The sequence below is a fragment of the Rhinopithecus roxellana genome, chromosome 6, assembly GCF_007565055.1.
Source record: "Rhinopithecus roxellana isolate Shanxi Qingling chromosome 6, ASM756505v1, whole genome shotgun sequence".
Classification (NCBI taxonomy): domain Eukaryota; kingdom Metazoa; phylum Chordata; class Mammalia; order Primates; family Cercopithecidae; genus Rhinopithecus; species Rhinopithecus roxellana.
The window spans coordinates 120,564,737-120,592,037 of NC_044554.1; the positions used below are offsets into that span (position 1 = coordinate 120,564,737).

General features: G+C 36.4%; 1 protein-coding gene across 2 annotated transcripts in view; it reads left to right on the forward strand.

Annotated features, from left to right (window-relative positions):
• Window positions 1-27,301, forward strand: part of CDK14 (cyclin dependent kinase 14) — a 598,852-nt gene that overhangs the window by 179,433 nt on the left and 392,118 nt on the right. For both annotated transcript variants that reach the window (XM_010354653.2, XM_030932371.1), the window contains one exon: window positions 16,952-17,031. In XM_010354653.2, coding sequence (XP_010352955.1) covers window positions 16,952-17,031 — 80 coding nt within the window. The remainder of the gene's footprint in view (window positions 1-16,951; window positions 17,032-27,301) is intronic.

The window sequence follows — 27,301 nt, forward strand, 5'->3', positions numbered from 1 at the left end:
TCAGTTATATATGAAGTAATATAAAACCTGATCTTCAACATGTGTAGGTAGTTCTTTTTCAACTTTATATTTTATTGAATAACTTTTTAATTTGATAATGGTCTTGCCTGTAAGACAATCCATTTTAAGTGACACCCTTATTTTTAGAATAAGAGTGCTTTAGATTCAGGTAATCAGTAATGCCATGTAGCATTGTTCTCTAATCCTTTTTTTGTCATAAAAGCCTTAAAGTAAATAAATTTGGCTTTTCTTGACATTATTTTTAATTTCATTTTGAATATATTCAACAGTAACATTTCCTATAAGTATGAAAGTTATACATTTTTATTGGGGAAAATAAAAATCACTTATAATCCTCTTGTCTTAATATCTCTCTATTACTTTCACCAGGCTACTGTGAAATTTTCTTTATTTGTTCTCCAAGGGCCTTTGCAGGCAACCAGAAAAAGAAAATACTAGCTTAAAATTGTGGTTATAACTTAAACTGGAGGGGTGTGTATGTGTGTTTTGGTCTCTATTAGAATGGGTGGAGAAGAGTCTGAACTCTGAATACCCCTGCCTTAATGACTCTCGAGGGCTGTTTTAATTGTTTTCTCCTGCTGTTCTAAGCTTCACTTAATTTCATATGACTATTTTTGAATGCGACATGCAAAATCTCTGGTTAATACTATTTGGCAGTGAGTACTTGGGGACCCCTCAGAGTCTCATGAAGTCCTTGGCCCAGGGTCTGCCGCATAGTGGATAGTGGCGAATCAGTGATGTGATTTTTTTTTGTGTGTGCATCTCATTTCACTTCTTTGGAGATGCTTTTTTTCATGAGAGTGGAAACTTGACTTTTCTTGTGTGATCCTGGACGTGTATGCCTCTGTTAGAGAAAGGGGGGGCATTTATGACTCTGTTCGAGAAACAGGAACAGAACGCTTTAAACACATCTTTGGACCAGGAGGCTTGAAATGCTGTAAAGTTGAGCATCAGATTTATCTGCTTTTCTTTAATCCTAGCTCATGTAATGATTCACTCTCATCGTGATGGTGTATTTGGCTTTTAAAACAGAATTATGAATGAATGGATTTGACTTTGATTTTTAGATACAGTATGAGATGTAGTATGTAAGAATTAGCAAGAGTGTAATAAGTAATCACAGATTGAGGACAAGTGATAATATCAAGAAGTATATCCATTTCTTTTCTGCTTTTCTAAAACAGTCTCTGTGGGAAAATAAAAAGCTACCACAGATAAAAATCTATTTGAAATGGCAACTTGACCTCAGAAGGAGAAAATTTGATTTCTCTAGAAATGTAAAATACAGCCTTTTCAAAGACCTCAGTAATGTGTTTCTCCAGACAAGTATTCTTGAAAGTAGGACCAGAGAAAAACAAAAATACTTCTTCCTTCTCCCCTTCCCCCCTCCTCCTCTTCTCCTCTTCCTCCTCTCCTTCTCCTCTTCCTCCTCCTCGTTCTCCCCCACCCTCCTCCTACCTGGTTCCTCCTTCCCCCTTTCTTCCTTCTTCTTCATTTTTGTTATTTGGTGTTGGTTTGCCTTCACAGAATTCCTTTCTTCATAGTTTTCAGTGTATGTGGGTATTACATAGTACATGTGGGTATTATATTTATGTATAAACTTACAGAACTAATTAATATAGTAGGTTTCAAATCTCAGTATGTGAGAAAAATCAATCTGAAAAACTCCTCGTAAGGAACTACATTTACTTATTTTTTATGAAACTATCCCATTTCTTCAAACACGGCCCTTCTCTAGTAATTTCAAGAGTATGTGCAAACAACTACTTTTTACCTCTGTGGATGACTTGGGGATTTTTCCTGTGCTTTGCCTTCTTTTGATGTGTTTGCAGTTCTTCCATTCCTGGTCCTTGATAACTTTGCCTTACTTTTCTTTAGAATTTTTCCTTCTTTCATCATTCATTTTGGTACTTTCCTGTCTTCTCTGTTAGCCGGTAATCTCCTCAAGGGCTGTATGCATGTTACTTCTTGCTCCACCTGGAACAGTTCCTTGGATCTAGGAAGTATTTCTTTTCAAGGTCCTGAGAAGTATACAACCCACAGCCCTAAAACTCCAGAAGGTTAATGTATTAAAATGGATGATTAAAGTCTCTCAAAATTGAATAATCAAACATCAAAGCAGATAAGCACAAGTCATCTCAATGAGAAAAGTGGAAGAATTAGAAACCGAGTGTGAACTCTGCTTTAAAGTTCACACACACAGGGGTTGTGGGGGTAGAAAGGTCACAGAAAAAGTGCAAGCACTCACCTCCTGACATGATTGTTTCCAAGGAGAGTTCGTTTCAAGCATGAAAGCGCAGAACAAATATAGATGTGAATTAAATTGACAAATGTCTTAGGACATTTGATAGTACTTTGGTTCTCTATGGAGTTCTGATTGAGGACTTGAAATGACTGTTTCACAGAATTTTAAAGAAATTTGGAGTTGAAATTGTTTCATCACTGTCAGTGATCTTTGAGGAACTATGAAAAATTGGAGAGACATTAGCAGTCTTGAGATGTCCAGACCTTTACAGAAGATAAATCTATTAACCAGAACCGAAGGAAATGGTGTCACATTCCCCTTTCATGCTCTTCTTCTTCCCCCTTCTCTAATGAAAATATTGTTCCGGTGGTTTCTGAACAATTAGAAAGCAAAATAGTGACAAGAAGTTAGAAAAAAAAAAAGTCATACTTAAATAACCTTAATTCCTTGTTTGAATCAGATTTTTAAGCTAGTAGACTTGCAGAACACTGAAGCTATTATATATCTGCTTATTTTTAAAATGTTGCTAAATGTTCCCAGTTATGTTCTGGTAGATAGGAGGATTATAGGCAGTTGAATGATGTGCTGTTGCTGGTGGTGGATCTAAAATAGGCTGTTCAGCTATACCTAAGAGTGTAGTACGTTTTTCAGTAAGGTGCCGTTTCAGTATTTCTTTTACGTGGTAAGGACTTGACTCATTTGTTCACCACTGAGCTTTCAACTATGAGGATACTCAAAATAGTTGAAAAACTTTTGAATGTTTATAATAAAAAGGAGACTTCAGTTTTGGAGAGACCAGGCAAAGGAAGAGAGGCAGTGAGAAGCTGGTGTTGGAACCTGAAGGTTTAACACAATGATTTTCAGTCCTGGTTGCATGTTAGAATCACTGCAGGTGTTTTTACAAATACAGATGCTAGGACTCCACCCCACACCAGTTAAATCATGGGCGGGGCTAGGCATTGTTGTTTCAGATCTCCTCAGGTGATTCTGATATGTAGCCAAGGTTGAGGACCTGTACCTTGTCATCTGCACAGCTGCAAAAGCTCGGCCCATTCCTGTCCAGGCTTTGCCTGATGCACACAGGGGCGGCTGTGCTGAGCAGCAGCCAAAACAGTAACCGCTATTGCACTGCTTCCAAGAGACTGCCAGGATGGAATCCGCTCTGCCTCACATCACTATGTCATATCCCAGGTGCTACCCAAAATATAAAACTCCCTGATCATCCACTATTCCTCAGACTGCATCCTCATATTCTTCTTCCTTTTTGTTTTTAACCATCTACAAGTATCATGTTTCTTTTCTTTCTTTCTTTTTTTTTTTTTTTTTGAGACAGAGTCTTGCTATAGTCGCCCATGCTGGAGTGCAGTGGCGCTATCTCGGCTCACTGCAAGCTCCGCCTCCCGGGTTTACGCCATTCTCCCGCCTCAGCCTCCGAGTAGCTGGGACTATAGGCGCCCGCCACCGAGCCCGGCTAGTTTTTTGTATTTTTTTTAGTAGAGACGGGGTTTCACCGTGTTAGCCAGGAGGGTCTCGATCTCCTGACCTCGTGATCCACCCGCCTCGGCCTCCCAAAGTGCTGGGATTACAGGCTTGAGCCACCGCGCCCGGCTCATGTTTCTTAATATATGCCCCATACTGTCCCTTTCCTCCATCCTTTAGGCTCTTTCCATGTGTTCTAGATACAGAACATTATTCTCTGATCAGGAAATTCCTACATATTCTCTACCTCTTTTCAGAGGGTTTACTTCTGCTTTAACAGAAAACTGGCTGTCTCTTGCCAGTCCCCCAAGTAACTCATAAATTTATATGTCTGGCCTAGATTTTTCTATTGAGATTAAGATTCATAAATACCACTGCTTCCTTTATGTTTCCAGTTGGATGTTCTCAGACTAAGATCTTCTTCTCAGACAGAACTCTTGATACTTTTTGTCTAAATCTTTCCTCCTTTAATTTCAGTCATTTCAATAAATGATACCTCCATCCACTTAGATGCTAAAATCAAGAAGTTATGGAGTCATCCTTTATAATTTCCCTAATCCAATTCAGTTTATCCTGACAGCCTGTTTCTTCTGTCTTCAAAATATCATTTTCCTTTTTTTTCCATTGCTCTTACCAGTACCCTGGTAGTATTAGCCACCAAGTTTCACCCAGAGCCCCACAACAGCTTTCTGACTGCCCTTCCGTCTCCCACTGTGTGCTCCTTCAGGAATTCTCCACACCATAGCGAGTGAGCTGCAGGCACAGAAGTTAATCATGCTGTTACCCTTCTTAAGATCTTTCAGTGTTTTTTGTATCAGTCCTTTATGCAGCCCAGAAGGCCCTTTGTGATCTGGCTGCTGTCCTTCTCTCTAGCTCTTCCACCCACAACTCACTAGCTCTATCCTTCCTCCCTGGTTTTTTCTTTCCCTCCCTCCTTCCCTTCTTCATTTTTGTTTAACACATCACATTATCTCCCTCTGAGCTTTTGTGCAAGTTGTTCCATCTGCCTGGAATGTTCTTGGCTTATTCTTTTATCTTCCTTTTTTCAGCTTAATCCTTTCCTGTGGAATGTAAAAATAGACCTTCCTTCCTTCCTTCCTTCCTTCCTTCCTTCCTTCCTTCCTTCCTTCCTTCCTTCCTTCCTTCCTTCCTTCCTTCCTTCCTTCCTTCCTTCCTTCCTTCCTTCCTTCCTTCCTTCCTTCCTTCCTTCCCTCTCTCCCTCCCTCCCTTCCTCCCTTCCTTCCTTCCTCTCTCTTTTGCCTCTTATTTTCTCTCTCTCTTCTTTTCTCTTTTTTAAGAGATGGGAAGCTGGGTGCAGTAGTTCACGCCTGTAATCCCAGCACTGAGGCGGGCAGATCACGAGTTCGGTTGTTCGAGACCAGCCTGGCCAACATGGTGAAACCCCATCTCTACAAAAGATACAGAAAATTAGCTGGGCGTGGTGGTGCATACCTGTAATCTCAGCTACTCAGGAGGCTGAGGCAGGATAATTGCTTGAACCCAGGAGGCAGAGGTTGCAGTGAGCCGAGACTGCACCATTGCACTCCAGCCTGGGCAAAAGGGTGAGACTCCATCTCAAAAAATAAAAAATAAAAAAATAAAAAGACATGGGCATGCTCTGTTGCCTAGGCTGAAATGCATGGTATATTCATAGCTCACTATAACCTTGAACTCTTGGGCTCTAGTGGTTCCCCCACCTCAGCATCATAAGTAGCTGGGACTACAGGCATGTGCCACCATGCTCAGCTATTTTTTAAATTTTTTGTTTGTTTGTTTGTTTGTTTTACTTATAAACTTTTTTATTATTATACTTTAAATTCTAGGGTACATGTGCATAATGTGCAGATTTGTTACATATGTATACTTGTGCCATGTTGGTGTGCCGTACCCATCAACTCGTCAGCACCCATCAACTTGTCATTTACATCAGATATAACTCCCATCAGGTATAACTCCCAATGCAATCCCTCCCCCCTCCCCCCTCCCCATAATAGGCCCCGGTGTGTGATGTTCCCCTTCCCGAGTCCAAGTGATCTCATTGTTCAGTTCCCACCTATGAGTGAGAACATGTGGTGTTTGGTTTTCTGTTCTTGTGATAGTTTGCTGAGAATGATGGTTTCTAGCTGCATCCATGTCCCTACAAAGGACACGAACTCATCCTTTTTTATGGCTGCATAGTATTCCATGGTGTATATGTGCCACATTTTCTTAATCCAGTCTGTCACTGATGGACATTTGGGTTGATTCCAAGTCTTTGCCATTGTGACTATTGCCGCAATGAACATATGTGTGCATGTGTCTTTATAGCAGTGTGATTTATAATCCTTTGGGTATATACCCAGTAATGGGATGGCTGGGTCATATGGTGCTTCTAGTTCTAGATCCTTGAGGAATCGCCATACTGTTTTCCATAATGGTTGAACTAGTTTACAATCCCACCAACAGTGTAAAAGTGTTCCTATTTCTCCACATCCTCTCCAGCACCTGTTGTTTCCTGACTTTTTAATGATTGCCGTTCTAACTGGTGTGAGATGGTATCTCATTGTGGTTTTGATTTGCATTTCTCTGATGGCCAGTGATGACGAGCATTTTTTCATGTGTCTGTTCACAGTCTGTTGGCTGTATGAATGTCTTCTTTTGAGAAATGTCTGTTCATATCCTTTGCCCACTTTTGGATGGGGTTGTTTGTTTTTTTCTTGTAAGTTTGTTTGAGTTCTTTGTAGGTTCTGGATATTAGCCCTTTGTCAGATGAGTAGATTGCAAAAATTTTCTCCCATTCTGTAGGTTGCCTGTTCACTCTGATGGTAATTTCTTTTGCTGTGCAGAAGCTCTTTAGTTTAATGAGATCCCATTTGTCAATTTTGGCTTTTGTTGCTGTTGCTTTTGGTGTTTTAGACATGAAGTCCTTGCCCATGCCTATGTCCTGAATGGTATTACCTAGGTTTTCTTCTAGGGATTTTATGGTATTAGGTCTAACATTTAAGTTTCTAATCCATCTTGAATTAATTTTCGTGTAAGGAGTAAGGAAAGGATCCAGTTTCAGCTTTCTACTTATGGCTAGCCAATTTTCCCAGCACCATTTATTAAATAGAGAATCCTTTCCCCATTTCCTGTTTTTCTCAGGTTTGTCAAAGATCAGGTGGCTGTAGATGTGTGGTATTATTTCTGAGGACTCTGTTCTGTTCCCTTGGTCTATATCTCTGTTTTGGTACCAGTACCATGCTGTTTTGGTTACTGTAGCCTTGTAGTATAGTTTGAAGTCAGGTAGCGTGATGCCTCCAGCTTTGTTCTTTTGACTTAGGATTGTCTTGGCAATGCGGGCTCTTTTTTGGTTCCATATGAACTTTAAAGCAGTTTTTTTCCAATTCTGTGAAAAAAGTCATTGGTAGCTTGATGGGCATGGCATTGAATCTATAAATTACCTTGGGCAGTATGGCCTTTTTCATGATATTGGTTCTTCCTATTCATGAGCATGGTATGTTTTTCCATTTGTTTGTGTCCTCTTTTATTTCACTGAGCAGTGGTTTGTAGTTCTCCTTGAAGAGGTCCTTCACATCCCTTGTAAGTTGGATTCCTAGGTATTTTATTCTCTTTGAAGCAATTGTGAATGGAAGTTCATTCCTGATTTGGCTCTCTGTTTGTCTATTACTGGTGTATAAGACTGCTTGTGAATTTTGCACATTAATTTTGTATCCTGAGACTTTGCTGAAGTTGCTTATCAGCTTAAAGAGATTTTGGGCTGAGATGATGGGGTTTTCTAAATATACAATCATGTCATCTGCAAACAGGGACAATTTGACTTCTCCTTTTCCTAGCTGAATACCCTTGATTTCTTTCTCTTGCCTGATTGCCCTAGCCAGAACTTCCAAGACTATGTTGAATAGGAGTGGTGAGAGAGGGCATCCCTGTCTTGTGCCAGTTTTCAAAGGGAATTTTTCCAGTTTTTGCCCATTCAGTATGATATTGGCTGTGGGTTTGTCATAAATAGCTCTTATTATTTTGAGATACATTCCATCAATACCGAATTATTGAGCGTTTTTAGCATGAAGGGCTGTTGGATTTTGTCAAAGGTCTTTTCTGCATCTATTGAGATAATCATGTGGTTTTTGTCTTTGGTTCTGTTTATATGCTGGATTACATTTATTGATTTACATATATTGAACCAGCCTTGCATCCCAGGGATGAAGCCCACTTGATCATGGTGGATAAGCTTTTTGATGTGCTGCTGGATTCGGTTTGCCAGTATTTTATTGAGGATTTTTGCATCGATGTTCATCAGGGATATTGGTCTAAAATTCTCTTTTTTTGTTGTGTCTCTGCCAGGCTTTGGTATCAGGATGATTATTTTTTAAATTTTTGTAGAGAGAAAGGGTCTTGCTATGTTGCCCAGGCATGTCTCAAACTCCTGGTCAGAAGTGATCTTCCTTCCCTAGCCTCCCTATTTCTTTTATATAGTGTGCTGTGATTTTCCCTTATCACGTTTATACCAATTCATATTGTATTCTTTAAAAAAGAACTTATTATAGAAAATAGCTAGTAGAGAGCATAGTCATAGTAAACTTCCATTAAGCCATCACCCATCTTCAAACATTGACAACTCATGACTGAGTATATTTCATCTATATTCATTTGCTGAAATTATTTTGAAAGAAGCCCCAGACCTTGTATTATTTTATATTAGTTTTATTTTTTGAAAGATAAACATGTTTTAAAACACACGACAATATTATATGATAACATGTAAAAAATTAAATGGTTCCTTAATATCAACTATACCGTATTAAAATACACTTCGTTTGAATCCAGAAAAATTGAGTCTATACATTGCAGTGAATTGCAGCTATATGTCAATCTTTTAGTCCATGCGTTGCCCCACCCTGCCTTTTTTCCCCCTTGAAATTGATTTGTTGAGGAAACAGATTCGTTTCTCCTATAGAACTTTATGAAGTCTGAGTTTTCCTTGTTGTTTCCTAATGGTGTTATTTATAACTTGTTCCCTTTTGCCTTTTAAATAAGTGGTTAGATTTAGACTTGGTCAGAATCTAACTGTTGATTATCTACTAAGTGATTATGGTTAGCAAAATGGTGATATTTAAATTCTGTCTTTCCTTCCTCATTTGTTACATGTAGTATCTCTATAGAGAAACTTCCTAAAATCAACTACAATATTTAATTATACTGAGGTACAGTATATATGAAAGGGAAGGGAAATGCTTGATATATTGTGTATTAAAAGGTTTTAAGTAGTGAAATGATTCTATAATGACTTCCAAAATGACCAATTATGTTTTTTTGTTTCATTTTAATACTTATAAATTTAGACATACTTTATATCTTTAAATTGCAGGTATTATTTTAGTAATGCACAAATTGTTTCATTTGACAAATGGGAGCCTCTGGAATCTCTTTGACATGCCTCAGTCATTTTTGTACTTAGGTGTTCTGTGTCTGTTTCCTTGGCTAGACTATTGGCTCTAGTCAATAGTCTAGGGGACTAGACTGTATTGCGGGGGATTTGTCTGTATTGTTTATCCTTTATCCCACACACAGACTCATAGTCTCTCAGTTAATATTTATTGAATAAGGGGTGGGATATTAAAATTTCATTAAGTGAAAGGCTGTCCTATAGAAGAGGACCTAGTTTATTTAGTCTTTGTGGATTCAGATCTTGAATCAGAGTAAAACTCACAGAAAGCATTTTTGTCTCAACTTAGGGAAGAACTAAATAATTTGAATTTTTGTAGAGGAGTTGGGGTTCCATCAAAATCTTTTAGGGACTGCTTTGTTCCAGGCAGTGAGAGTACAAGGATAGACCATCAAGCCAGTGAGGATATTTTTGTCCCTTTGGGAGCCTGGATGATTACTGAGGTTACTTTTAATTGCAAAGTGATAAGACCCTAAAATCCTTTGTTGACAGATTTCATTTTTAGAAAGGTGTAAATTTGGGTTGCTCAAAATTGCTGAAATGAATGTAATTTAATTTTTTCTTATGAACATTATATGCTACTCTAATATTATGTTTCTAAGTATTATGAGTTTGTGTATAAAGCATTGATAATGATGAATCATGCTTAGTAGCAATCAATTCTTTTTATAGGTAATAATTGTTGATTGAATATGCCCTTTCCTCATTGCATTAAATCTTTTTGCATTGTTAGTCACATCCTAATAAATAGCCATTCTACTATTGTTTTGTTAATCTTTGGATTTTATTCAAAAAGAAATTGATGTGTCCATTTTTGCTTTGCTTGGTTGTATTTTTGAGGTTTTACTGAAGAGCTATTTGCCCAACCAATGTCCTGAAGCATTTCCCAATGTTTTCTTTTAGTAGTAAGCTTCTACAAGCAAACAATCAACAAAGTGAAGAGACAGCCTATAGAATGGGAAAAAATATTTGCAAACTGTTCAATAGACAAGGGATTAATAACCAGAATACATAAGGAACTCAAACAAATAGAAAAAAAAAAAATACCCCCACACTCCTAAAGATCGGTTAAAAAATGGGCAAAACATTTGAATAGACATTTCTCAAAAGAAGAGATATGCATGTCCAACAGGTGTATGAAAAAGTGCTCAGCATCATTAAAAATATGAGAAGTACAAATCAAAAGCACAGTGAGATATCATCTCACTCCAGTTAAAATGGCTTTTATCCGAAAGACAGTCTATAACAAATAGTGATGAGAATATGGAGGAAGGGGAATGCTTGTATGCTGTTGGTGGGAATGTAAATTAGTCCAGCAACTATAGAGAACAGTGTGGAGGATCCTCAAAAAACTAGAACTACCATATGATCCAGCAATCCCACTCCCAGGTGTATCTATCCAAGAAAGGAAATCAATGTGTTGAAGAGATACCTGCACTCCCATGTTTATTGCAGCACTGTTCACAATAGTCAAGGTATGGAATCAGCCTAAGTGTCCATCAGTGGATGAATGGATGAGGAAAATGTGATAGAATATTATTCGGCCATAAGAAAGAATTAGATATGGTCATTTGCTACAACATGGGTGGAACTGGAGAATATTAAGTTGGCAAATAAGCCAAGCGCTAAAGACAAATAGCACATGTTCTCATTCATATATGGGAACTAAAAAATTTTTCTCATGGAGGTAGAGTAGAATGATGGTTACTAGAGGTTGGCAAGGGTAGTGGAGAGATGGAGGATAAAGAGGGGTTGATTAATAGGCACAAAAATATAGTTACATAGAAGGAGTAAGACCGTTTGGTAGCACAATAGGATGACTATAGTTAATAATAATTTATTGCATATTTCAGAATAGCTAGAGGAGTGGATTTGGAAAGTTCCCAACAAAAAGAAATGATAAATAATTGAGGTGGTGGTGGATGCCTGAGTTACCATAATTTGCTTATTACACATTGTATGCTTATATCAGAATATCACATATACCCTGTAAATATGTACAACTATAATGTATCCATAAGTTTTTTTAAAAAGAAATTAAGACAAACTAGTTTTAGTCTTCTTCCACTTCTCTCTGTATTACTTTGATTTTGATTACGACAAGGTGCAATTACTGACAGTTTACCTTGAAATTCTAATTTATATTTCTAGAATAAAATATAGTAGTAAGCACTTTTGGGATATTCCTGAAGAGTAAACGTTAAAACAGTATTGAGATGACTTCTTATTCACACCTGAATAAGAATTGAATTTAGATGACAGTAACAATGTCATGAATATTTAAGCTTAATTTTTGAAATATGTGTGTAATATTTTCACTAGCATATAAAGAGGGAATTAATAAAGGAAACACTATTAGTATAACTTTAAAAATATTTTTAATAACTTTGCCAAAAATCTGTAAATTCTTCTGAAAATATTGTCCTTGCCCTACTCCAGCTTTCTACTGACCCTCCCTCCGTAGCATCTACATTTCCTTCTATTGCCTCTAGACCAATACGGCAAGGAAACAAGAGCATTGTATCTATCTGTACTTGGTCTTATTTTCCTTTGCAGTTTCTCTTGATACAAAATCATAATGGAAGAGAGAAGCAGAATATATTAAATTTCCCAGAGTATATTAAATTTATTTTGGATATACTGCTTTAATTTCCTTCATATCCTCTAGACATAATTTCTTCTAGGTGTTAGCTCATGGACACTATTTTCAAAGATGACCCAGATAATATTTGTAATTTTGTTTTCTTGTGCTAAGTTATTCTATTAATTTGAAGTAACTAATGGAATAGAAGACCTTTAGGCTTTCCTTTGAGAATTTTTTTCCTTAAGAAAGTTCTCTTTGAGCTTCATAACCAGTTTCTTTTGAAACTGGAAAATGTACTTTGAGCTAAGTGGGGAGTTTTCCTTTATTGTTTTTGCAAAACATTAAATGAACAAATGAATGGACGAGAAAATAAATAGGCTGTTTTCTTTATTGAAAGCTTCTAGACTTTGCTTTACTCCCACAAGAAAATTTTATATTTACACATTTAGGGCACACAGATGTGTGGACAAAGTTTCTGAAATTGACGGATTTGGATTTGTGCTTTGTGCTTAGAAACAGTTTGAAAGTTGGATCCCCTTTCAGCCTGGCTCTACCTGGCTACCCAATGTCCCCATGTACTGTGCATGGAGATACTCTCCCCACTCCTGCCCAATTCTGTTTTTCTTGGTACAGCACTTTGGAACTCATGCTGCGTGATGGGCAGAATAAAGTAATGAGTCACGGCTCCTTTGGGCCAAGCTGGGAATGACAGTTACTGGAAAAATAAGAGAATAAGCATAAAGAATCTCTGAAATAAAATGGCTCTCTATACAGCTTAAAGCAACTACAGGCAAATTTGGCAGTAACTGCAGTAGAACGTTTTGTGGTAATATTAGCACAATTTAGAGCCCTTTTTTCATCATGTTATTTACCTGAATTAACATCTCCACTGGTAATCAAGCCCTGATTGCCTTCTGTTCATTAGCCTTTGATTTAATTAATAAGACTTGTTGAAGAGGGATCTTCAGTGTTTTTCTGTAAACAGCTCTAATTTATTGATTCAATTTGAATTTTGTGATTATTTCAAGTTATTTAAATCGATGTTTGAATTACATGTTTTAAGTTTTCATAAAACAGGTTAAATCCCCAAGATAATTAGAAGACACAATGTTCATTTTGTTTTTTGTACAGTAATGTATCTTTTGTGATATCTTTAAAAATTTCCATTTTGTAAATGAGTTAGTAACTTACACTTTCAAATATTTCAGGCCATACTAAACTTTAAAATAAGGCTGGGTGCAGTGGTTCACAACCTGTAATCCCAGCACTTTAGGAGAGCGAGGCAAGAGGATCACTTGAGCCCAGGAGTTCAAAACTAGCCTGGGCAACATAATGAGACCCTTTCTCTAATTTTTTTTTTTTTTAAATTAACCTGGTGTGGTGGCATGGCTCTGTAGTCTCAGCTGCTCTGGAGGCTGCGGTAGGAGAATCTCTTGAGCCCAGGAGATGGAGTCTGGAGGCTGCAGTGAGCCATGATCATGCCATTACACTTCGGCCTGGGCAACAGAGTGAGACCCTGTCTCAAAAAAAAAAAAAAAAAAAAAAAAGATTTAAAATATACATGCACAAAAGGTAGACTATTAAAAAATTTCTTAATGTTATTTTTTTCCGCAGGTACCTTTTCTAAAAGTGGACCCAGTGACTTAACATTTTTACTAGGCTTTAAAACAGAGATTCCGTAGTTGCTGAGTGTTGAGACATATAGATAAAAACTAATTAAGAAAGGAGAAAGTCACAATGACTCTTAGGTTAAAGAGCAATTTGATAATCAATACAATTCTTAATGAAAAACCAGTGAAGCAGTAGTAGAAAAGACTAGTGGTCTGGGCTCAGATTATTAAAGGTTAGTGAGTGTTTTGAAACATGTCTGCTGGGTGCAAAAACAATTAACAAAGCATTCTACAAATTCTAAAACTTAAAGGAAATAAAACTTTTCTATATATAGATGCAGTAAATATAAAGAGACCACATCTTTTATTTGTAAAAAGAAAATAAACATTTAAAACTAACATGAAAGATGTTGAAAACTTTATAAAATTTTGGTATTTTTGAAATTTTTTGGAAATAATACTTTTAGTAATTTATTCTGGACTTATTTTGCAGGTATGTTGAGGAAAATGTCGGTATACTATTATAACAGCGTCAATATTCATCCAGTGAAATATTTTGAGAATCTACTCTGTGCCCTGAAGGTGCTAGATACTGGGCACATATCAGTTGATAAAACAGAAAAAGTCTCCTTTGTTTCTGGAACTTACGGTGTAGTATATATTTTAAGGAAATTTTAGTTTCAAATGATGTAATACATAAAATCTCAGTGTCGTGAACTGTTGAGATGATCATAACTTATTAAAAACAAACACTTGGAGGTTCAATTCATGGAGAATTCAGAATATGAATTCCATGAACTTAGGTCTTGTTTTTTTATGCAGTTATCATAGAAAATCTTTTCAAAGACCCTTTCCACTATGAAAATAATACAAATTAGTCAATGAAGTTACTTAGGGGGAATCCATCTTTAGTTGCACTTAAAAAATGAGTGTTGATTCAGTTAAAGGCTGGTGTCTTTTCATTGTGTTACAAGGCAATCATAGTTTCATGCCTGAGAATGTGCTTTAAGTATACAACCTACAGAAGCATGTGGTGCCTATATTCTAGAACTCAGTTCACAATACATGATCCATACAGTTAATGCTCTCAAGAGAAATGGAAAGCTTTGTGGGAAAAAGGTTGTGTGTGTGTTCTATGAGTGAGGGGAAAGTATCTGTAAATGAGGAGAAAATTCCAAGCATTCTGGAATCAGTTACTGCCTCCTCAGGGAGCCAGTGATGAGCTCAACTGGGCTGAGAAAAATTCATGCAGAGGTCAGCACTAACTGCATCCCAGTGTCAAGCCCCGCCAAAGTGCTTAGTCCTAAAAGACGAAGTGAAGAGTACAAGGTACAGTCTCCAGCTGAACCCCATTTACATAGTAATTTTTTTTTGCCTGTACCTAGAGCACAAACAGGATTTAAAAAATCAAGAAAAATATACTCAAGAGAAGAGTTTGCAGAACAGAAAAGCAGCAGGCCTGTCCTCTCTGCTAAAAGCAGGAGGAACAAGAAACACAACTCCTAACCTTGAGGAGATGGTATGTTGTGGAGCCTTATAATCAGTCTCCCTATCCCATTACTGTAACCAGTAATAATGTATGTCTGTAATCCATTCAATGAGAAATGCCACTAAGATGGTTCAACTATGATGAATTCCTTGTTGTTTTGGGTTTTATGTCTATGGCAGTTTTTATTTTTTGAGCAAAAACAGACCAAATAGATGTAGGTTTAAAAAAGAGACATTCAAATTCTTCCAAACTCAGATACTGGATTCTCTGGCCCACATAAGTTCTCCTTTGCTAGTTCTTTAACCTCTAGAGATCTTTGGTAGCCATTTAACTTGCAACAAGAAACCATTTTTGACCTATTAGATTGGCAAAATCAGACATTGAGAACATATAGCGTAGGTGAAGGAGGAGAAGCAGATAAGCTCTATTTGCTGTAGGAAAGGATACCAAATATTTATATTGGTATCCTCTATGTAGGATGATTCTCCAATATTCATCAAAATTGGAAATTAGAAATGCATGTACCTTTGACCTTGCAATTGCACTTTTAGGAATTTATCTTAACAAACATATTTTTACATAGATGTAATTACACATACAAGAATATTTATTGCATCATTGTGGTAGCAAAATTTGGGAACAAGCTACATAGCTATCAATAGAGGACTGGGATTAAATATAGTATGATATACTCATACATAAGAACACCCTGTGGTTTTCAAAAGCAAAAGGCAGTTTTCTCTGAATTTATGTCACCAAAGTATGTTGTTAAGTGACATAAACAATATAGAGTGTACTCTGTATTGTATACTGCTCTGTATTGTATACTACTGTTTGTGTATGTGTGTATATGTGTATATTTATGTGTATATATATGTGTGATACATATATATGGAAGTCTATATATTTTGTACCTTTTGCATTTTTAATACAGTTGTCTCTCCATATTTGAGGTTTCTGCATCTGGATTCAACCAACTTTGGATTGAAAATATTTGGGAGAAAATACTATAATATAACAATTAAATTGATAATATAACAATTAAAATGATATGTGTAAAAAATACAGTATAACAACTATTTACATAGTGTTTATAATGTATTAGGTATTATAAGTAATCTGGAGATGATTTTAAGTGTATGGGTGGTGCACACAGGTTTTATGCAAACACTACAGCATTTTATGTAACAGACTTGCACATCCTCAGATTTGGTATCAGAGGGGATCCTGGAACCAATCCACTGAGAATTATATATGTGCTTTTGTTTTTTCCTATTTTAATTAACAAACAAACCAAATAAAGTATGGTTCTAGGCCCAGTGTAGGTAGAAAATAGAACACTGAAGGAGGGGACTAATATAGATAGTTAACGTCTTTGATTGATGACAGAATTGACTGGATAAAAAGTTATCTCCATAGCACAATCTTACTTTTAATTGGCGCCAACACATATTTAGAATGTGTCTGGAAGGACCATCTGCTTTGGATAGGTCTTGTGTAATCTTGTAATGGTAAAATATTCATAACTTTTTTGATGACATACTGTAATATAAAACACAACTAGACCAAATATAATTTTAGGAGGTTGTAGTAAAAAAGAAAAAAAAAGGAAAAAATGGGAATGGGTGTTGTTGAGAGAGAGAGAAGAATGTCAAGTTTCTGTCCTTGGGAATTGAATGACCTCAGCTAAAGACTGAAAATGAAGACATTTCAGCAGAAGGAACAAAGAGGGAGCTATTGGAGAAACAAAGGAACAGAGTTATTTTTGATTGCATGATTTTTAATTAATCTGAAAATAATTATCAAGTGTGGTGATTTGGTTAAATACCAGTTTCATTCTGGAAGGAACACAGTGAATCACAGAAAACTTCAGTTAAATCTTGGCCTGTGCAAGTATGAATATTTAAAATGTGAATATTTATGATGATATAGAATTACCAGCCTTATTGAAACTATCCTTGCTTTGGCGTTATAGTTGAGTCACTGACATTTTTAGCATAAAAGCGAATTTATTTAGTTTTATAAATTACAAGGAAGACAATTAGAACTATAATGAGCACATATATTCATGGATTCACTTATCTTTCATTTCTCGCAGGGTAAATGGGAAGTTGGTAGCTCTGAAGGTGATCAGGCTGCAGGAAGAAGAAGGGACACCTTTCACGGCTATCAGGGAAGGTAGGCACTTTTCCTTGTTGATTTTGCTTTTGTGTTTCTGTGGTCCCCATAGCTATTTTAATATTATACACCTCTAAATATGCTGAGTTTTAAAATTACACGATTGTATCTTTCATTAAAATGTGTAAACTGAAATTTAAAAATCAGCATCTCTTGCAGTCATATCAATCATGTTAAATGAAACAAGATTATCTGCTGTATGCTCAGATGTGGAATAAAATGCTGTGTATTGATGGTGAAGCTATCTAGGTAATTGAGGAATTTTGTATGTCTGCTATTATTTTTAGAGTTCCTTAGATATTAGTTTAACATTATTCTGTATTGATGATTTTTAAGGAAAGTTCTTAAAAATGGGGATTTGTCATACCGTCTTAGTAGTCATTTGAATTTCTTTTCTTTCTTTATTTCTGTCCTTTACTGTACTTTTATTGGTTTTTCTGATTGGAAAGAAGATAATATAGACATTCTTTATATATTAGGGTCATTTATGTTGTAATATTTTCCTCTAGTCTGTTATTTTCTAAAATTTCTTTTATAATGTAGTTATTTACTACATATAAGATTTCAATTTTTATGAAATTAAATAGCTCTGTCTTTGCTTTGTTACCTGCACAGAAAGGCTTTTGTATTCCAATAAAATAAAATATCTCTTTTTTTTATTAGTGGGAACTTTTCAGTTCAGTTTAATAACTTTTAGGATAAGTAGGTTTACCTCTACTACATTTTTAAAAGTGCAGATTATCTTGACATAGGACTTCAGTTTATTTTTGCATTGAAGGGATCACAGATATTATTCTCTTCATCCATAATAAGATAAATTGGTGGTTTGCTGCAATAACTTATCAACGTATTGATGAACTAAATGTAGTCTGTCACTGGTTTGGTTTGTTTCCCACAATTATTGATATGATTTACATGTATCATTTTTGAAAATCTTGTGTCTATTTCTACTCTCTCACCTCTTATTCTCCTTTTATTTCAATTTTAATTTTGTTTCCATCATTGATCTTTAGCAGAAACTGTTTTTATAAAGTTCATCAGTCACTTGCTTCTTGTCAAGTGTATACCTCTGTCTTATTTTACTCAACCTTTCAGCAGATTGCATGGTTGAAACAGTCTCTTTCTGTGACATCAGATTTTCGAAGTAGGTAGGTTTTTCTCTTAGGCTGACCCTTTCTCTGAGTTAGGGGGAGTTTCAGGACAGGAAAGGGCCTCTTTTTTTTTTTTTTTTTTCCTAACAAGCACCCTGTCCTGAGTGATATTATTTATTTTGTGAATTTAAAGAGCAGCCATAAGTTGATAATCCTATACATGCATCTCTTTAGCTAAGACCTTGTCTTCATCTCCATTTCATATATCCATCTGCCTATTTGGCATCTTCTCTTGAATACAGCAGTATATAAAAAGGATAATACATCACTACCAACTGAGATTCATTTCAGGAATACAAGGCTAGTTTAATCTTTAAAAATCAATCATTGTATAAGTCATCTCAGACTTAACACATCTGAATGGAACTCATGATCCTCCCACTATAACTGAAACCATGTTCTCCCTGTATTAGTAATAGCAGCATCTAGTGTTGCCTCTACCCAAATCTAGCCATGAATAAGCCCTGTTGATTACCTCTCTAAGTGATACCTGAAATCTGTCCACGTTCTCTTTCTCCACTGCTACCCCCAGTCCAAGATATCATCAGTTCTTCCTTGGACTTCTGTAATAGCTTCTTAATTATACACCTCACTTCTCTTGCCTTATTACTGTCCCTTCTCTACTCTGTTACCTGTATAATATTTTTGAAAACTAAAATCATATTATGTCAATCCCTTATTTAAAATTGTTTCAAGTCCTGTATGACTGATTTTCTTCAAACATGCTACAGAGTTTCCTGTCTAAGGAATTTTACGCATGTTCTTCCCCATGGCTGGAATGCTGCTCCCTGGCTCTTTTTAGATTTAGGGGTCAATTAAAACATCCCATTTCAGAGAGGGTTTCTTTGTCCATTTATCTAAATTAGTGGCTGACCATTATTTTATGCTTCTTTACTCTCCACATCACACCCTATTTTTATTTCCATTATAATTCTTATTGGAATCTGAAATTTTCTTTCCACTCTATAAAGTATGTAATCATAGTGAGGGCGGAGACCTTGTCTGATTGTTCACTGCTGTACCCTCAACATCTAGCATGGTAATCCCTCTACAATAGTAAGTGACTTAAGGAAAATCAGTAAGTTAGAATCTATAAACATGACAGATTATTAAATAACAGTTTGTTCCCACAAGGAACCTGCCTTGCAGATGGGAGGTAGAACATATAAATCATAAGTTGAAGAATAATATATGGTAGTATATTAATGCCAAATTATTTATACAAGATTGTGAAATCTAAAAGATTGTGAAATTATTTCTAAAAGATTGTGATTTTTAAGGAAATTCTTTCTTTAGTGATGGGAGGTAAAGTGTTAGCTGGGACTTGAATTAGGCATAAGATAGAAAAACAGTAAAGAGTAGATTGAGGAGAAGTGTTCCAGAAAGGTATAGAAAAGGAGCTGAGACCAGAAAGCTCAATGCCTTTGCCAAGTGCAGCGAACAGGAGGAATAGTTAAGATCAGGAGTTCTCAACTGATAGGGTGGGAGGGATGGGTAATTATTGCTCCATAGAAGTGGCTGTTGTCATCACAATAATTGAACAATGCAACTGGTGTTTAGTGGATGAGAGCTTGGCATTTACGTGAGAAACTCTAGTACAGAGGGAGGCAGACTATGGCTTGGGGCCTCCTGTCTGTTTTGGTAAATAAAGTTTATTTGAACACAGCACTCCCACTCATTTATGTATTGTCTATGGCTGCTTTCTGAGACAGAGTTGAGTACTTTTGACAAACTGTATGGTCCCCCAAACTTAAAAGTATATGCTATTTGGCCGTTTCAATAAAAGTTTGTCGATCTCTGCTCTAATACAATAAACAATTGTCTCATGTCCCACAAGCTTTTTTTAAAGGTCCTACTGGGCATTCATGCAGGTGAAAAATCTGTTTATATTTCTGAGCCCAAACCCAACTATTTTGCATGTAGACAAAATATGCTCTGCACAGATTTAATATATACCAAACTATCCAGGAATACAACTACAGTGTAAAACATGGGAAAAGTGTATTTTGTTTTATTTAAAACTTTACAACTTGTTCATACTTTGGAAAAACTCCTTAGTGGTAGTACTGCTTATGTTATTTAATTCAATAATGCAGTACCCCACAGTCTGCATTTGTAGTGGTTGTGCTTATGCTGATTCTGTACATAGATGTGGGCACCACTCTTCAATGTTTTCCAGTATAGTTGTGTCTACTTACATATTTAAATACTTTGTTTTATTATAAATTAATTTTTATTTTTTGTATTAGTTACATATAGATATAAATTAATATATTTGAAATTATATTTATATGTAAATATTTGAAATTATGTGTATCTTGTTATATATGAGTTCCATTTCATGATAGTAAAGGCAAAAAAGATAGTAAAATATTTGTTATATAAAGAGGGTATTGGATTTGATGGGATTGAAAATGATTGACTGAGGTAGAACAATGGGTTTCTGTTAAGCTGTGGAGGGAGATAAGGTTAAAAGCGCTACTGAATTTAATTACACAATAGGCCCTGAATATGAGAGACGAGAGGAACAGGGATTCTGGGCCAACAAGGAAGCAGAAGAAAAATGAAACTGGCCAGCAGGCAGGATTCCTGGTATGCAGGGTGTGCACTAGAATTAATCAACCTAACCTTACTGTTGGTGCTTGGACCAAAGTCTTGATCCAAGGTGACAAGAAGGTTCTTAATAGTATTGAAGGATCCAGTGTGACAAGCAGGCCCGTCAGTGGGAGGTTCAAGGGAAGAAGCCAGTAGGATCACATTGAAGTTGTTGATGATCTACTTATTCACATTGGCTGGGTGTGAGGCAAGCTCCTGAGGCACATTAAAGGTTAGGTTCTAGGAAACACAGAGAAGCAGGACATGCAATGAATCCTTAGCACACTGAGATCTGGCTTTGACTGGCAACATAACTTCATTTTAAGCCTTGAGATGAGCTTAGGAACTGGCCCTCAGTTGCAGTTGTGTAGAATGAGGGCTGTGTAGGTGGGATCTTGTGCTGTGGGTTAGAGACCCTCTGAAGACTTTTGAGCTGGGCATATTAGGAAGAAAAATCTGATATTCGGATATGATATCGATTAGAAAAAGAAGAAACTGGAAGCTGATAAGTCATTCATTCAACATAGTGCAGATTTGAAATTACGGGTTTGTTAGACATTAACAACAAAAAATAATATTCTATGGAAAGATGACAGAGCTAGATGAAGTGTTGATTATAGAATGAAAGGGAAATGTCAATGGTTTTGAGTTTGAATGAGTGGAAAAATGGTGCCAGAGATAGAAATAGTTTGTGATTGCATGGAGAATTGCTTTTAAGACTTTACAGTTTTAAAAGGCTATTATCCAATGTAATCTTCACATTCTAGTCCTTTGAAAGAGTTTTGAATTTTTATTTGGTAGAATTTATATTGTTTATGGAATCTGTATTATAAATATGGAATTAAGGCTCAGAGGGGTTAGATGACTTGTCTAAGGAGCAGGGTCTTGTACCAGCCAAGACCTTGTTAGATTTCAAAACAGGGTCATTACTGACATTTTGGAATTATCGATTTGGGTTTTAGAGATTTTGGGCTCGTAAGACATCTGTATGAAAATGTCTTGTTGGGAATGCGGGAGTGTAGCTCACAAGAGTTTAGCATAAGTAATATATATGTACCATGGTCGTTAAGAAGTTGAACCAAGTATAACATTTTTGTGGAAGAGAATATTGAGTGAAAATGGAGTCAGTTACGAGGCAAGGTAGAAACTCTCATGGGAAGCTGGAGGTGATTTCTTTTATGTTGTATAGTGATGAAAAACAAAGTCAGAATCAAAACCTACTGATTTGTGTATGTTGATTTTGTATTCTGCAACTTTACTGAATCAATATACACAAATCAGTAGGTTTTGATCCTGACTTTGTTTTTCATCACTGTACAGTATAAGACAAGCCACCTCAATTAGTTTGCTAGGGCTGCTGAAACAAAGTACCACAGCCTGGGTAGCTTAAACAACAGAAACTTATTGTCTTACAGTCCTGGAAGCTGGAAGTCAGAGAGCAAGGTGTCATGGCCCTCCAAATGAGGGCTATGAGGAAGGCTGTGTGCCAGCCACTCTCCTTAACTTGTAGATGGCAGTCTTCTCCCTGTGTCTTCACATCATTTTTCCTATGTATCTGTCTGCATCTAAATTTTCTCTTCTTATAAGAACAATAATCACATTGGTTTTGGGTCCACTCAGATGACATCATTTCAACTTAATTACCTTTTTGAAGACCCTATCTCCAAACACAGTCCTATTCTAAGGCACTAAGGGTCAGGACTTCAATGTGAATTTTTTGGGGGGACACAGTTCAGCCCATGACAGCACTTAATGGCTTTGGGCCTTAGTAACCCTGTGTATTAATCCATGCTTGCACTGCTGTAAAGAAGTACCTGAGACTGACTAATATCTAAAGAAAAGAGGTTTAATTGGCTCATGGTTCTACAGGCTGTACCAGAAGCACAGCATCTTCTGGAGAGGCCTCAGGAAACTTTCAATCATCCTATAAGGCGAAGAGGAAGCAGACACATCTTACATGCCGAAGCAGGAGGAATATAGAGAGGGAGGAGGTTCTATATACTCTTAAACAACCAGATTTCATGACAACTCACTGACTCACTATTGATATGACAACATGAAGGGGCATGGTGTTAAACCCTGAGAAACCACCCCCATATCCAATCACCTCCCACCAGGCCCCAACTCCAATATTGGGGATTATAATTCAACATGAGATTTAGGTGAGGGCACAGACTCAAACCATGTCACCCTACTTGCAAAAAATAGGAGTTGGATTATGCCATCTCTTAAGAACTACCTTGGCATTGTGATTTTGATTTCCCAAGGAATCTTTAAACTCAGAATTTGGAATGTTCTGGAGATCAGGGAATGATAGAAGAATAGTTGAGGCCTTGATCACAAAATGACATTTTATTTTCCATTGAATAAAATATTTTAATGTCTTTTTAATAAAGTTTGACTTCAGAGTGATTTTTTTTTTTTTTTTTTTTTTTTTTTTTGTAGAGGTAAATGACTTTAAGGCAGAGAAATTAAACTCTGGGTTAGTTTTTGTTATTTGTTTTTTTCTTGTCTTCTCATTCTGCCTTTCATAGTCTTATTTTTCTGCTGTTTATATCTGGAAGCAAAAGCCATCATCATTGCTTAGCTTTCCCCATTTATCCTCCTGGAAGTCCAGACACAATAACTCCTCTGTGTATCTGGTGGTAGAATTTGAAACATTCGGGGTAATGTGGGAGACATTTGGGATATGTTCAGTTTTATACTGGCGAGGAAGCAGCATGGTATGTTCAACTGAGATAGAACACCTGAATTTGAATCTAACCCTCTTCTGCTGTTTTGATCAATTTCTCATTTACAAAATATCAACAGCAGGAAGATTTCAGAATAAGAAAGCACCATGCACAGTAAAGTAGTTTGTACGTGGCTACTTGCCACTCACAGGCTTACCTAGAAACTTGGATTTTAAGGCGTAATTTTCACCTCAAGTGGAAATACTTGAAGCAACTCTAATCTAACTTAGATTTATGTCCAAAGATGTACTTTGAATTTTATCTGTCATTGAGTAGAGTGTGTAATGGATTAATTCAAGTTCAGGCACTTTGAAACTCATTCTGTCCTCCATGGCAGCTTGGATAAATCAAGTCATAGGGCTCAGGGTCAGCTTTTCTATTTTAATTTAGAATCATTATATGGCATCATCCTGGTTTATGTGGAACAGATAAAGGGCTGGGAGATACCGGAGAGGTTTGAAAGGGAGTGAATAAAATGTCTTAGGATATTCCATCTTTCAAACAACTTTTAAGTGTGTATGTTCTAACTCTCTGATACTGTATTCTAGACTTCCACATTTTTTGTTGTCTTAAGATTTTCTTAGACAAGGCATGAGGTAAGCAAGCCTGTTGTCTCCTTTCGTAGATTCTTGAATATGTGATGGTTTTCTTAGGTGAGAATTATGCTTAAAGAGAAATCTAGATACTCTAATAGGGAACAACTTTAAATTAAAATGGTAGCAGTGTCAATAGACAGTATTTGGTGTGTACTTGCACAGCCAGAGCCTAGTCTCACTTAACACCCACAAAACCCTCTAAGGTAGGTACTATCATTATTGCTATTTTGAGGTTAGGAAAGTTAGGAATGGAGAGGTTCAGTCACTCAACTAAGGTTAACGCTAGCATGTGGTAGAGCTAAAAGCTGAAGTTGGCTAGGTACGGTGGATCACGCCTGTAATCCCAGCACTTTGGGAGGCAGAGGCGGGCGGATCACCTGAGTTCAGCAGTTTGAGACCAGCCTGCTCAACGTGGCAAAACCCCGTGTCCACTAAAAATACAAAAAATTAGCAGGGCGTGGTGGCGGGCAACTATAATCCCAGCTACTTGGGAGGCTGAGGCAGAAGAATTGCTTGAACCCAGGAGGCAGAGGTTGCAGTGAGCCAAGATGGTGCCACTGCACTCCAGGCTGGGCAATAAGAGTGGAACTCCATCTCAGAAAAAAAAAAAAAAAAAAAAAAGCTGAACCTGAGCAATCATACTGCAGAGCCTACACTTAAACATTATTCTCTGATATATTTTATGTAGAAATTTTGAGTTTGCACTTTATTTTCATTTCGTACAGAGGGTTGTCTTATTGCCATTAAATCAAGGTTAGCAAAAAAGATAGGGATTTTGTGGGGGAACATGGACAAAATTTATTTTTAAAAGTGATAACACATTTTTCAATAAAGAAAGGAAGGCGGCATCCATATAGGACAAGGAAGAGTCAAAAAGAGGAAAGGAACAAATAGTTTCAACACAGTGTAACTCAGGGAAAGTAGAAACATGTACAGGAAAAGGGGACCTCTCATGGTAAACTCTGTAGTATTGAACTTTTTGTTTGAATACATTCTTTTAATACATGTCTGAGTCTTTCCATGTATTTTATCCACCTTCTCACTCTTCCTTTCTCCACCCTTCTTTATGTATTTTTTCATTATTCATTCTATTAGAATTCTATGGAAACATTTTAGATTTTTAATAAAAAATGTGGTACCAGGAAGGCAGAGGTGGATATAAACTGAAAAACGGATAAAGGAAAAAAGGCAACTTCTTTTATTTCAGATGTTTGGAATTAGTTAACCTGCTGGTAAAATAAATAATTTTATCGTTTAATTATAAAATTTGTACTGTATGATGAAAATATTCTAACAGTACAGTAAATGTTATATGAATTATTGATATTACTTTTATAAATTTATTAAAGTTATAAAATGGAAAATAATTTCCATTATTTTAATTGAGTCATTAAAAATTTTGGTGTTTGAATGATATTTGATTCTCTACCTTACATTTTTCTCTTTTATGTTAATAACCTCTTTATTTATTTTTGTTGTTTTTCATTAACCATACCATTTTTCCTTGTAACTGTATGGTACAATTGCTTGTGAAGTTTGTATATGTAATCGAGTTATAATTCAATTGATAATTAACCAGTCTAGGTTTCATTTCTTGCATTTCATGTTTGGGGTGTTGTATTACTTTTTTAGGGCTTCTGTGATAAATTACCACAAATCTGCTGGCTTATTCTCTTGCAGTTCTGGAGAGTAGAAGTTCAAAATCAGGATATTGGCCGGACCATGCTTCTTTTAGAGGTTATAGGGCAGAAATCCTTACTAGCTTTTTCCTAGCACCTGATGGCTTCCTACAATCTTTAGTGTTCTTTGGCTTATAGTTACATCACTCCAATCTCTGCCTCAATCTTCACATGGTCTTCTCTGCCTGTCTCTATGTGTCTTCTCCTCTTCTTATAGGGACATCAGTCATTGGATTTAGAGCCCACACTAATCCAGTATGGCATCTTAACTGGGCTAATTATGTCTGCAAAGGCCCCATTTGCAAATAAGGTCACCTTCTGAGATTCTGGGCTGACATAAATTTCTGGGAAACACTATTCAACCGCTGCCAGTGTTTATTTTTCTCAGTTTCACAGGGAGATTTGTAGGTAATAATGGATTGGGACCTGCATTACACCTTTGAAAGCTTAGGAGAAAAATGTACTACATAGTGGTTTTGATAACACTCTTCTTTGTTTTTTTATTACTGAAGTTTGCATGTAATAGACAATGAATGAATATAGATAACTTTCTCCAAAGTGATTTGTTTTTGTTTCTCTCTATATAGGCTCTTTTGTTATTGTTATTCATTTATTTGTGTTTTCAAGCAAAATATCATTCTCCATGGATGATTGGATGACTTATGAACTGTGGCTTGTGTAGAGATAGATTACATCTGTCAAGTTAGTGAGTATGATTGAGACATTGGTAGTTAGTCTGGGATTGGAAGCATGGAGAACTGATATAATGGAGACCTCCAAAGCTACTGAGTTGCTCTGAAGTGATAAAGGTCTACTTCCACATTTCTATACCTTGGCCATTGGGATTTCAGACACATTTACACAAAGACAAAATGTTCCAGGCTGTTCTGTTGGAGTCTTTTTTTTGTCCAGATATGCTTTTTATACAAGTATATGGACATGTTTTTTATCTAGGTATATCTTTTTTATCCTTGAGTAGATTCCAGGGCTGTCCTCTAAGAGCCTTTTTTTGTCCAAATATATAGCTTTGATGATCAAATACAACCTAAATGATAAGTAAATAATCATCTTTGGTTATAACTGAAATATTCTTGTCAATATTTGCATGCCTAGATACTTCTGACCCCTATCACCTTCCCAGTGGAGAGAGGACATCTGCCAAAAGAGAACTGAGGTCCTCTGTTCCTTTCCTCTTCCCTGACCTGGAGTCTCTTGCACTCAGGCCCCTGGAAGTTAGTTGAGAGTATGGGCACAGATGGGAAAAGGGGCTCCTGGGACATAACCTCCTTCTTTAATAGACTGGAGGGCTGTAGTAGGGAGAGGAAGAACAGACAAACATTTGTTTCCATTTGTGTTTTGTCAATATCGGTGTTTGGAATTGTTCGTCCTCTTGTAATGATTTCTAAATTAACAAGTTGATTATAAACGGAATTTTTAGTGAAACATTATGTTAATGCAACATCTGACCCTATGTAGTAGGTGACAGGTTAAATTAGGTTTCTTCATGGGGCTTAATA